General features: G+C 44.4%; 1 protein-coding gene across 1 annotated transcript in view; it reads right to left on the bottom strand.

Annotated features, from left to right (window-relative positions):
• Positions 1 to 11,357, bottom strand: part of GPC6 (glypican 6) — a 784,576-nt gene extending 773,219 nt beyond the window's left edge. The window contains 2 exon segments of the mRNA XM_050906443.1: positions 10,980 to 11,262; positions 11,265 to 11,357. Of these exon segments, the coding sequence (XP_050762400.1) occupies positions 10,980 to 11,262; positions 11,265 to 11,357 (376 nt within the window).
• Positions 11,358 to 12,336: the final 979 nt, after the last annotated feature.

The following is a 12,336-nucleotide window of genomic DNA, read 5'->3' as shown; positions in this document are numbered from 1 at the left end:
CTCATGAAGAAATACTGGCATAAATATAAAATGGAAGCTCTTTGCAGACAGGACTGTTCCTTCTTTGTATTTCTTCAGTGCTTCACACAATTAAATTGTAATTTTGAATTTTGATCATTTACTGCTTTACTTACTTTTGTAAAAAAACCTGCAATTAATTCTCAATCAAATTCTGCCATCAGCTGCATTCAATGGAGACAGACAGGCAGAAATCAGGTTTGGGGGTCTTTAACTCAAAAAACTATTAACAGAAGTGTGCATGTGCCCCACAGCCAATCTGATTACAGCCAATTCATACATGGCTTTTAGTATGCCGTCTCAGTAATTAAAGAAGAAAGAGGCTTTGGAGTTCTCATTCAAAGAACGGTACGGGACTTCTGAGGATCAGCTTTAAGAACAAGCTAATCATTATTTCAGCATTCAGTTTCAGGAAGCCGTTTCTGGGAGTCCTTTCACTTCATCAGCCATGCTACATTGCAAAGACAGGTGTTTGTATTTAATCAATGCATTTTAGTTATGTTCCAGGTATTCAATTAACAGTGCTCATTGCCAGCCCATAGCCAGCACGACAGACCATCCTGGAACAGCGGCAGTCAAGGAATATTGCTCCTGGCTTTTCACCAATTCAATAAATAAACCTTCCCTATGCCATTCTTTTAAATACCTTCATTTTTAAATTAGATTTTGATTTTCTGCTCAGAAGCACCTAAATCTCTGTTGAGCCAACAAAACCTATTTTGCAATTTCGATTAGCATGATCTGTCTTCCCTGCTTTTTTTTGCAGCTGGACTGCTAGCACAGGGTAGACTACTTCACAAAATAAAAAAGAAGATTTTATTAAGGAAGTTTTTACTGTGGGTCAGCTTTCACATCTTCTTTTACATTTTTGAAACTGCTTTAAATACACGCATGTTACGCAAAGTTTGGGCCAGACAAGAATATTGTAAATTGCAATGACTCTAACTGGTTAAAGAGAATATAGTCTGAGTCAGAAACTGTTCAAGAGATATTTTCCATATTTCTCTACAACACAGATAATGCTGACAGACAAAATAATATATAGCTATTTTCATCCAAGGAATTTAAATTGTTCATATGCAGTATTATCTTATATGTTAAAGTTGTAAAGCCAAAAGCTAGTATCAGAGAAATAAATATTTATATTATGTGTTTATGCTGTGAATCAATTTTGTGTAACTAAATAAGATGCAGTCACTGTTTGTGCTTACAGCTCCTTTCTCTGTGAAACATTGTGTCAGTTTAAGAGAAAAGATGGAAAACACATCAGGTTTAGCCACTGGACAGTGGGTGCTCATCATCCCTTGCCTTTGATTTGCCACTGCATTGTTTAAGCTTCTTAGGGACTAGCACACAGTTAAAAATGAGGGTATTCAGAAATTAAAAGACATTTCAAAATTGTTCAACAGCTTCTGAAGTCTGCTGACTGACAACTGGATACTTACAACAAGCAAAGAAGCGTCCTGCCACTGCTTTTAACAATTTGTATTTCAGCACTACTATGAGTGCAATTTTATTTTATACGTCAAAGCTGCATATAGCTGGGAATGGGTACCCTCAGGTGTAGAAAAGATTTAAAACATGAAAACAATAAATAGCAGTATATAAACCTGTGGTCTAATAATCCGATCCATTTGCCTCATAAACCCCAAATTTCAATGTGCCATAAAATCAGCAGACACCCACTAAACCGACCACATTAACTATCACACATCGACATGGTAACAAGCAGAGAGTTTCCCTAAGGTAGTGAAGCACTCTCAGTATGATCCCTCACCCCAGGCAGATGTTCAGCTCCTTCAGTTTTGGAGAACAGATGACTTTGCTAGTATGGCTTGTCGAATTTTGGTGACGCAGTTAGAAAGTCAAGTGCAACAGTAGGGATAATAGCCAAGAATGCTCAGCTGCTGGTAGTTTCTTCTCAGTTATACCGTAAGAGTACTATACCACTGCCACATTGCATTTTGCTGCCATGTGAGAAAAGATGGATAGTCTTCCTCTTGCGGTTTCATGATAATTGTAAGACATCCACCTGAAAGACACCATCAAATGGTGAGCCCCACTCTCTCATCGAGACTTCTGGCACACTTTCCCACATACCCTCTTGAGTAATTTCAAGATCTTTTTTGGTGGATTAGCTATCAGGTCAGCTTGCTAGTCCAGGTCAGCGTGTCAGACGGCTAGACCTGATGCAAGGGAAGCAGTCAGAGGCAGGAACAGGGAACACACAACTTTGCTGACAGCCAGCTCCCATGCAGTGAGATGAGATGTAAACGAAAACATACTTCAGCAGTCTGGACCCAAGCCTTTTACAACCTTTTTTAGGTTTAGAGGAAGTATATGCCAGAAACTCATAGTCAGCTCTCTCAGGTTATGGAGCACAGTTACGTAAAATTACGATGAGAGACAGAACTGTGTGTCCTGGTTTCAGCTGGGATAGAGTTAATTAACATGCAAAAGCGGCATTGTTCTCCCTGCAATGAGACAAGTACATACTAGATACTGAGTCTGAATTATTGAGAACTGCCCGCTTAGCAGAGCAACAAGCTCTGGAAGAACCGTTCAACAATAGAAACGCCAATACATCTTGATTAGAACTTTTTCCATTTTGGAGCATGATCAGTCAGGTCACCACAATCTGTTTGAGATGTTTAACCACTTAGATGGTGAGAAAAAGGAGAAATGTACAGACTGTACGGACCAAGACCAAGTGGGGCATAAAAAGAAAAAGAAATGGAGCATCTCTGCTCCCGCCCTCCTTCTTTGCATCCTATTCATCCAAATCCTTGCATGAAAGCATGAAAGCACTTTTCCAGTCTTTTTCCCTTCTCCTAGGGCTTTAACTGCATGAAAGGTCTTAATACCTAACACAATGAATGCAAAGTGACTCATGCAATGAGACAAAGAAGTACTCCCATTCATGTTTCATTCATCCTCCAGTAACAGCCCTTCTCCAACGATTCATCCTACCCTATATTCTCTCCCCGATTCTCTGAGTCAGGTTTCTGCTAGCCTCACTACCTCCATCTAGAGCTGCGTATTTGGACTCCAAAGCCACACATTGCTACCTTCACAAAAGACTATCCAAAACCAAAACACAGATCAACGCGGCATCTACTGCGCAAGAGAAATGGTTGTTCCGGATTCAAAAATGCTGCAACCATAAATACCAACACTTTATCCAAAATGTTACCTCTACTACTTGATTGATATCACCAGAAAAATTAAATTTAGACAAGAGCAGCTCAAAGAGAAACATTTCCTGAAGGCAGGAAACTGAATCCTGAGCTGAAAAGAACCTACAGGAAATGTACACAGGACCTGACGGGAGCCTCCCTGGCCATGACCATCAGTCAGCACCACCGGACTTTTGGTAGGATAACTGTCCATAAAGATCCTTTCCCTAATGTTATGCTTCACTTCTTAAAAAATAATTCTGTTTAAGAAAGCCATTTTAGTTTCCTGTGTTAATTACTGCTTATAGGCTCTCGAAGGAAAACTCCAAGGTCATAAGGGATACCGTGACTCAAAAGCCAACTGCAGACGTATGACATGAGAACTGTGGTGAGGCATTCACAGACTATATTTTGCCAGATCTGGAGTACTTCTACATACCATACCATAGTTCTCACAACCATAGCAGTATCCACGTACATCCTCACACTATATCATACTACAGTCTGATACCCAGATGTGCAAAAGCCTCAGCCCATGCGTTGACTTCCCTCCGAGACAAACTCAGAAAAAAGCCAGATGAGTGTTCCCGTAGTCTCTAGTATGTTAGAAACTCAACGTACAAGTCAGAGGGACGTGGCCAAAAATGCCAGAGAAATACGTGGCTACCATCATAGACATGACAAGAGCTACAGCTACAGAGACTGACAAAGAATCTTTCTGGCAACAGAGAGGTCTAGCTTTTGACTTAGAGGGCAGGTTATATTACCTACTGCTTAGTCAAGCATCAGGCTTGAACTAATTGGACTCCCCAAACAGTAGGATTAGCGTGGCTGACTTAGCCTTTGATCTTGCTGACATATATGAACTGAGCCCTGTGTAGTTTTTTACTGTGCATATGTTTGCATTCATGTGTGTTTGCACATGTGTTTTTCAGATGGGGCCCATAAAACAAAGTTTCAGCCTGGTTTGCAAATACCTATCCTGGTAATGTGCAGCTTCTCTAGCTCTTTCAGTGCTTAAATGTGACTTTGAGGCCACTCCAGGTAAAAGGCATGATTTTACCCCTGCATGCACACACATGCACACGCACAGATACGACTGTGTTATTCTGTAAGCGTACCTAATTTAATGTAACAGCCCTACAAGGCACCTGTTAAAAGCAGTCGAGACTTCCACTTATTTTGGGAGATTTGCCCTGCTATTTTAAACCCAACAGGTCAGTGAGCAGGTCCGAGGCTCCATTGTTAGTCAAGCGTCTGTAGAAATGCTTCTTTCAGGAGGGGAAAAAAAACCCAGCTCGGGATGCTCGGTACCCTTTACATCTGCTGCTCGGCTGGAGACGGCGGTTAAAAGGCCATTAGAAGCGCAAGGTGACAGACCTCGGAGGCTAGGCGAGCCAGAGAGCAATTTGCTGTTTGCATTAGGAGCATCAGCCCTCGCTGCTTCTTTTTGACGGACGGAAAGCATCTCCTCTCCCGAGCCCTGAAAATCAAGGCCAGGATGGACGGACGGACGGCGGGTCTCCATCCCGGGGCTGGCGCTGCGCTGTAGAGCCTCCTCCTGGGCACCCGGGTTTCTACAGCGGGCCGGCGGGACGCGAGCCCTCCCGACGCTATTAATAACCGCTGACTTTGCTCACCGGAGACTAGCTCCGCCAGGCGTAGCGGTAGGGCCCGAATTGCTGTCGCCCGTGCCGTCAGCGGGAGCGCAGGCGCCTCCTTCACGGCACCTGCCTTCAAATGCTCTGTGTCTTCTGTGTTTTGCAATCGCTCAACAGAATAAAGCACCATTGTTTCACTTTGCTGGAAGGAAAAGGTCACGTTAGCCGAACGAAGCTTATTGGAGAGAGCTGGTGGTCCTTGTGACAGCCTCCTATAACGAGAGCTAAAAAATTTCTTATTAGGGAAGCTTATTTTTTGGATGTGTGCAGGAGCTCTGGAGCAATAAGTAGTGAAGAAAGCAAACCTTAGTTTCAGTAGGTTTTAGGCTGTTTTTACATACAGAGGAATAAAGTGCTAAGAATTTTACCAGGCATATGTTTTCCTGCCATCTGCAACACATTTTAAATTCCTTTTGCATCTTGTAATGTATTCTCTCTGTTTAGCATAATAACTATTCTGCCTTTAAACACCAACCTTTATATGCTGTTCTTCGGAATTTGTGGAGAAGTGTTAATTCTTTTACACATATTTAAGCTGCTAAAATAATTATGCCTGGTAGTGTGAACAGTCAAAACCACAGAATGAAGGTTCCCTTCCCAGGGAGATAGCACCCATTAACCAGGTACAAAGGGGAGCATACAGTCATAGTTCATTGAAAACGTAATTTCATTTTGCTAGTAATGGGAGTGCTGATACTTTGATACCGTAATGGAGTTTTAAGCACCAAGCTTGTTATTTCAACTAGAAACTTTAATGTAATCATGCATTTTTACTTTACTAAGCAGAAAGGAAGATTAGTATGCATAGTTTTCTTACATGTATCGTGGAGAATAAGACAGAGATCTCCGAGTGATACTGCAAGATGCTCAAGTCATTCAAAAGAAATGGCAGGTGGTAATTTTAAAGACAAATTACCCAGAAAAGCTTTTATTGTTGATCACTTGTTATAAGATTTGCCATTTGCAAGTAATTGTACATTCAGCTGAAACTGACCTTTTATGAGAGCCAAGTGGTAATATAAATGAAATGAATATATTCTTTATTGCAGTAATATAAAAAGAATGGCCTGAGCTTTTAAGATAGTGCTTGACCTCTCTGGTGTTTGAACATCACCTAATCTCAGGAGTATTTCACAATAGCATATGATGAAATAAGTACTAATACAGCATTAGAACAGTTTAACACATCAGCACTTAGAAGTGTAGAAAATATTATAGCTTTAGGTATGCTTTTTGATTATAAATCAGACTGACGATAGAAAGAAAAAAGATGATTAGAGTACAATACACTGAAATTCATCACTACACTAATTATTAAAGCATTGCCTTTTCTATTTTAAAGTCCCTCTTTCCAAGATACTCTACCATAAAGTCACATTGGGAAACTCCAGATGCTGAGATTTAAAATTCTCAGTCAAAAATGAATTATTTATAAGCGTTAAAAACATGCTATTTCTCCTCAAAGGCCCTGATCTTACAAACAGCACCTTTAGGTTTAGATGTGCATACATAAGCTGTATTCCCTTTAATGGCATCAGTCACATACAAACCAATAAATATGTACAAAAGTGATAGCAAAGCCTGGTCTTAGAAAAGCTGTACTTCCTCCTAGCTAAACACACACACCGGTTTATTAGCATGCACCATGCACTCACAATGGGAAAATAAGGGAGGCCGTAAGGGGAGGTGACCAGAGAGTCTCTTGATGTTGCAGTTACTGCAACAGCAGAGGTGAGGAGCAGTCATACACAATGTGGAGGATACTACTACAACAGCGCTAAAACAAGAAAAGTACAAAGTTTACGTGAAATTCCATGTCCATCTTCATTGTCATCACTGAGATCAGGAGTGAATTAATCTCTAATGGCCTAATTCCGATTTCACAAATTTGCATTGATTATATTATTGATTTCAGTAAGGCTGTTCCTTTTTTTACACTCCTGAGACAACCACACAAGGTGCCTGTGAATCCCCATTTGCCTCCTTGTCTGCAGGCACTTTCTTCACACAACTCTCAGTGACAGCAGTAGAGAAACAGTAAAAGAAGGCATTAATTAACAAGTGCTTTGATACAGACTCGGTCAGGAGGATTTTCTGCTGTTCTCCTGTCAATCTATCATTACATTTTAGAGCTACTTAAAGGAAAGCAAAACATTCAGAAAGAGTATCTTGGGAACATCTGACATGGACTAATAGCTCAATTGCACGAGTGACTACTGAGTTTATTTTTATTATTATTATTACCACTTTAGAGCTACAAGCAACTATGTTATGTTTGCTAGCTTTCTTCAGTCAACACCTCTGTATTATGCCAGTATGAAGCCCATTCATCAAAGCACAATTTCAAGTGACTCCTGACCTTCAAAATGAAGGGTTTGCTTCTGCTTTCATTTCAGTTACTTTCACTACGGTGTGTCTGTGCTGCCAGAATCTCACCTCGTTCATCATCTACACAGAAGAACAAAGCTCACTAACTTCTTACGCAGTATTTAGAATTTAACATCTTTACAGCTGGACGCTTTACCAGAACACTTCTAGACTTTCTCTAAATACACTATTATTCAGCATCTAGTAAAAAAAACCTAAAAAACCAAACAAAAATGCAGACCCAAACAAAACCGCAACCCACAAAAACCCCACACCCTTCACCTTTCAAAATCTGTAGATCACCTGGAAGTGGAAAGGCACAAATCAGACACATCCATTACTTTTAAACAGTCAGACATTCACTTTCTTTCAGAAAACTCTGAGGCAAGGACACGCTCCACCTTTAACTTTGATGTTTCATTTTCATGGCTTCCCCTAAGACGCTGTAAGTTATTGAAATCATGGCTGGAGTTAAACAAGTACTGCTAACAGATCTACGTGCTGTGATTTTTCTCGTTTGTATTGACTTTCAAGTGACAGATTTTCCTACAGCACAACATTTCCTGCAAAGTCCTCAGGAGCTCCACTCAGTGCTCGTGAATGCTGGGTCACGGCACCGTGAGTCTGACAGTTCAACTCTTCTTCACACGCAGGATACTCCACAGCAGCTCTACGAGAGGGCAGATTTTACAAGGCTAGCCCAGCATACACCACAAGCTACTGCTACCCACCCTGCATGGGACTGATGCACAGAATCAAGCCCACAGCAGCATATTATGTATTCTTCAACTTTTCTTCCTCCCCCCATTGCCAGGCCAAGTTCCTTCATTGAGGACTTACTTTGACAACCTAAGTTGGAAACCACTTTTATATGCTGTACTCCAATGTAGGTCACAGCACCAGAATTTGGTGACCAGACAAGATGTCAGACGCAGCAGGTTGATTACGAATAAGTACTATACAATTACATTGAACAATTTAGCATTGTTGTAAAAGCATAGCAGACAACCGTAATTACATTATTACCAACTTCAACACATTTCACGTGCAACAAAATACTGTAGGAAAACCTTGCCTTACAGTGCAAAACCTGACAGCTTTTTGAATCTGTAACTTCTACCTTCTCCATTCAAAAGTGAGTGCCAGTATAAATAATTTTACAGAAGTTATCTAACAAGTCTGGCTTTGCAGCTCCATTCAGCAGAAGGGTACCTCTGTGTCCGTAGGCTCTCTAATTTAAACAGATTCTTCAGCTCTTTGCATCAGTACATACACACTTTGCATCAGTATATACACACTGCCTCTTCAGTTTATCAAGTTTCAACAGTCCTAGCTAGAAAGTAACTTTTAAACAAATGACAAATGAAAACATACGACTACTGTTAAATCAAAACACATAAACCATACTGCGTATTACTATTTTCCATCATATTATCAAGCCATTGATGCAAAATCTTTTGAAAACACAGTATTTGTTCAGAAATATGACTGTAATTAAAGTTCTTTGAACTCTTTAAAACATGAGGCATTTGACAGACTACACTTCTTTCATAACAGTAACAAACTGCTTCCTTAACCAAGTCAGCATGGTGAAAAAAGACAGAATGAAAAAAAAATTATTCTGAAACCGGTACACTGCTTGCTTTAATTAAACTTCCAACATCGCACCGGCTTGCAAATACATAGCTTTCACATTAACAAGAGCACATGCTGCATGAACAGTTATTACACAACCTCTCAGCACTGTACAAGAAGAGCGTACTCTGAAACACGCCTTAAAGCAGACCTAGTCTTCCAACAACTGAGTAACATGAAAAGCTACACACAGAACTGCTCGAAAGTTGATACACTAACTAGTAACAAGTCAGATAAACCACAAAGAAAACAACTTGTAATAGGAAGCTCAGAAAAAATAACTCATACCTGCATAAATCATGTACTTCTTAACCATAAAAGTAGATATTACTTATGAAGCTTAGCAGGAAACTGAAGGGTTATTTTGGATTGAACTACTCTTAAATATTTAACTACCATGAGTCTTTCTGTAGTGATACATGTTAACAGAAACTTGAAAATGCTGGGATTACTTAAAAATTGCATGGCAACTTTGCACTGTACATTCAGAAAATAAATGAGACAATAAAACTGCTCTGTGAGCTGAAAGCAACAAGTGTTTACCCAAAGTTACTAGAAGTCTGAAATTCACTGGATTTTTTTTTTTTTTTTTTAAATGGGACACGGCATATCCTACCACCCTGTCTCAAAGCAGATGGAGTAACAGTGAGCGAAGGGAAAGCATGACTGCATATTCAAAGGATCTGTGGCTCACAGGAGAGATTTCATAATTTGATATAACTGATGAGCAACCTGAAGAGAAATTTTTTAAAAAGAGCACAGAACGACCAGAGAATCGGTGAGCCTGAGGGACAAAGGTGCCTGTGGAATAGTTACACCCACAGGCCCTTTACTCTCCTGCCTTGTCCTAAAGCACATCAGTGGGTCAGACCTATGTGTCCGAAGGAACTAACATGGCTATGCAGAGATCTGGTCTGTTCTGCACTGGCAATGTGGAACAACCTTCCCCGTATTTTTGTGAACTGCATCCTCGCTGTCCTGAGATTTTCCACATTTATCACTCCTCATGTAAAGTGCTAAATACTGCACAGTGAATAACTGTGGATTTATTTCACCTCAAGGAAGATAAATCTACTGCTTCCAACTTTAAAAAGGAAGCAAGCAAACGAGGGGCATCTAATTCACTCTACAAACAGCAGAACCTAACAGCAAAGTGCCAGTGGCAAAGCAGAAATCTTTCTTGAGGGCTCAAGCAGTCCAATTTAAGCAGCCCAAGCTCACGCCTTCCCATATCATTTCTCTCTTTTTGTCGTGCTCTCCGATTGCTAAAGGATTATCTCCCCCGGACATATTTTTATTCATTCACTCCCGAAGATGCAGTAAGGATAAGGTTGTAGGGAAAAGCAGGAAAATAAAACTACAACAAAAAACAACCCCAACATCTTCGTAGGCGGATTGAGATATAACCTGTTGTAGGTATGTTTCAGCAGAAGGAAGAGCTAAGTAACAGGCTGCCTGGGGTCTCGGGCGGCGGCGCGGGGGTGTGTGTGTGTGTGGGGGGGTGCCTCTCCCCAGCAGCCGATGCCTCTCCTCGATTTGGGCTACAGCGGAGGCGCCCGGCTGCGCCTCCAAGGGGCGAGCTGCCCGGCCCGGGGGTGCGCGGCTGGGCTGGCCCCCTCGGAGGGGCACGCCGTTCCCCGGGGCCGTGGCGGCGGGGTCCGAGAGGGGAGCAGGACTGCCTTCCCCACCCTCCTCCTCCTCCGCCTCCCTCACGCCCTGTCCCCGCTGGCAGAGGGCAAAGTTATTTCCCCCGCACACGGCGGCAGCGGGGGCAGCAGCCACTGCGGAACCGCTTGCTGCCTCCCGCAGCCCGGCTGCAACTCTCAAGAAGTTTCTGCCGGCGGACAGAACCGCGGCTGAGGCTCGCCCGCGCCCCCCTTTATCTCCCCCCCCCCCTTTTTTTTAACTCCCTCCTTAGTTGTTATGTTTATTTAACCATTTATTTACACACACACGCCCCGTCGGGAAGCCCCTGGGTGCCACCCGGGCCGGCAGAGCCGCTCCGCGCCGCGCAGACAACGCGGCGATTCACGGCCCCGCTTTCCGCGGCGAGTGCGCGCAGCCGGGCGGCGGCGCTCCCCCGCTCCGCGGCCCCCCCGCCCCGCTCCGCCCGGCCCCTTACCTGCGATCTCCTGGTAGGGTACGCTGGCCAGGCTGAAGCCCTTGGCGCTGTACGCCTGCCGCACCTCGCCGCAGCTCCGCGCCTTGCCCTCGGCCCCCGCGGCCGCGGGCGGCGGCAGCAGCAGCAGCAGCAGCAGCGGCGGCAGCAGCAGCCCCGCCAGGGCGCAGCGCCGCGCAGCCCCCTGCGCCGCTGGCATGGCGCGGCGCGCAAGTCCCGCGCGGCGCGCAAGTCCCGCGCCGCCGCCGCCGCCGCCGCCGCGCCGCCGCGCCGCCGCCGCCGCCGCGCCCCCGGCTGCGGGGGCGGCGGCCCGGGAGCCCCCCGGCCGCCGAGGCAAACTTTTGCGAGGCGGGGGGGAGATGGGCGCGCACACACACACATGCGCGCACGGCGGGGGGCAGGAGAGCGGCCGCCTCGTCCCCCCGGCTCCTTCGCCAAATGCAAAGCGCTCTCGCCCCCCGCCAAAAAAAAAAAAAAAAAAAAAAAAAAAAAAAAGAAAGGAAAAGAAAAGGAAAAAAGAGGGGTAAAAATCTGGCTGTAGGTCGTGAAGATTGAAACCGCGGGCGCGTTGCTGCGAGCGGAGTCCCGGGCCAGCGGCAGCGCGATCCGCCGCGGAGCTGTGCCTGCCGCCTCTGCGAGGCTGGAGGTGGTGGGAAAAGCAGCCGGCGTGGGGATGGACTGGACAGCGGCTCTGTGCGTGCCTGTGTGTCTGTGTGTGTGTGCGTGTGTGTGCGTGTGCATGCGTGTGGTGCACTGGATGCGTGTGCCTGTATTTACGGGATCCGGGGAAACCTCTGCTCCGCGCAGCGCTGGAGCAGCCTCCTGAGCCAGGCAGGGAGAAATCCTGGAGACAGACACAGCGAGGGAGAGCCACACACGCATACACACACGCACACACGCACACACACACACACACACACATACAGAAACGTGCTACACATTGCATCGCCGAAATACAGGAGCAGAAAGCAAATCCTGGCGTGGATCGCTGTTTGCTGGCAGAAGGAAGGAAAAGCACCCACAGCCACGAAAACTTCCTCCTCACCACGAATCCAGCCGCTCCTAGCCCCAAAATTACAAATTGCCTGCTAGCAAGAAGTCAAAAAAGATACTCTTCAGTGGTATTACTCTCTGTAATGCCAAGTTTGGAGTGGGGCCTGTAAACACTTTTTTTTCATTAATTTTTATTTGTTGCACAGGTAAATACCTGAGCTGAAGAGCTAGAAAGAGGGTGAGTCCATCGCCTAAAGGAGAGAGAAGGAAGGATGTTTCTGTGCATCAGACAGAGAAGAATGAGGAGGAAACAAGAAGGGCAGTCCTTGACCCAGGTAATTCGTGCCACCCTAGGAGAGGAGAGCAG

Source organism: Gymnogyps californianus, chromosome 1 (assembly GCF_018139145.2).
Source record: "Gymnogyps californianus isolate 813 chromosome 1, ASM1813914v2, whole genome shotgun sequence".
NCBI lineage: Eukaryota > Metazoa > Chordata > Aves > Accipitriformes > Cathartidae > Gymnogyps > Gymnogyps californianus.
Note: the sequence above shows the minus strand (reverse complement) of the source record. Positions and strands in the feature narration are given on the sequence as shown.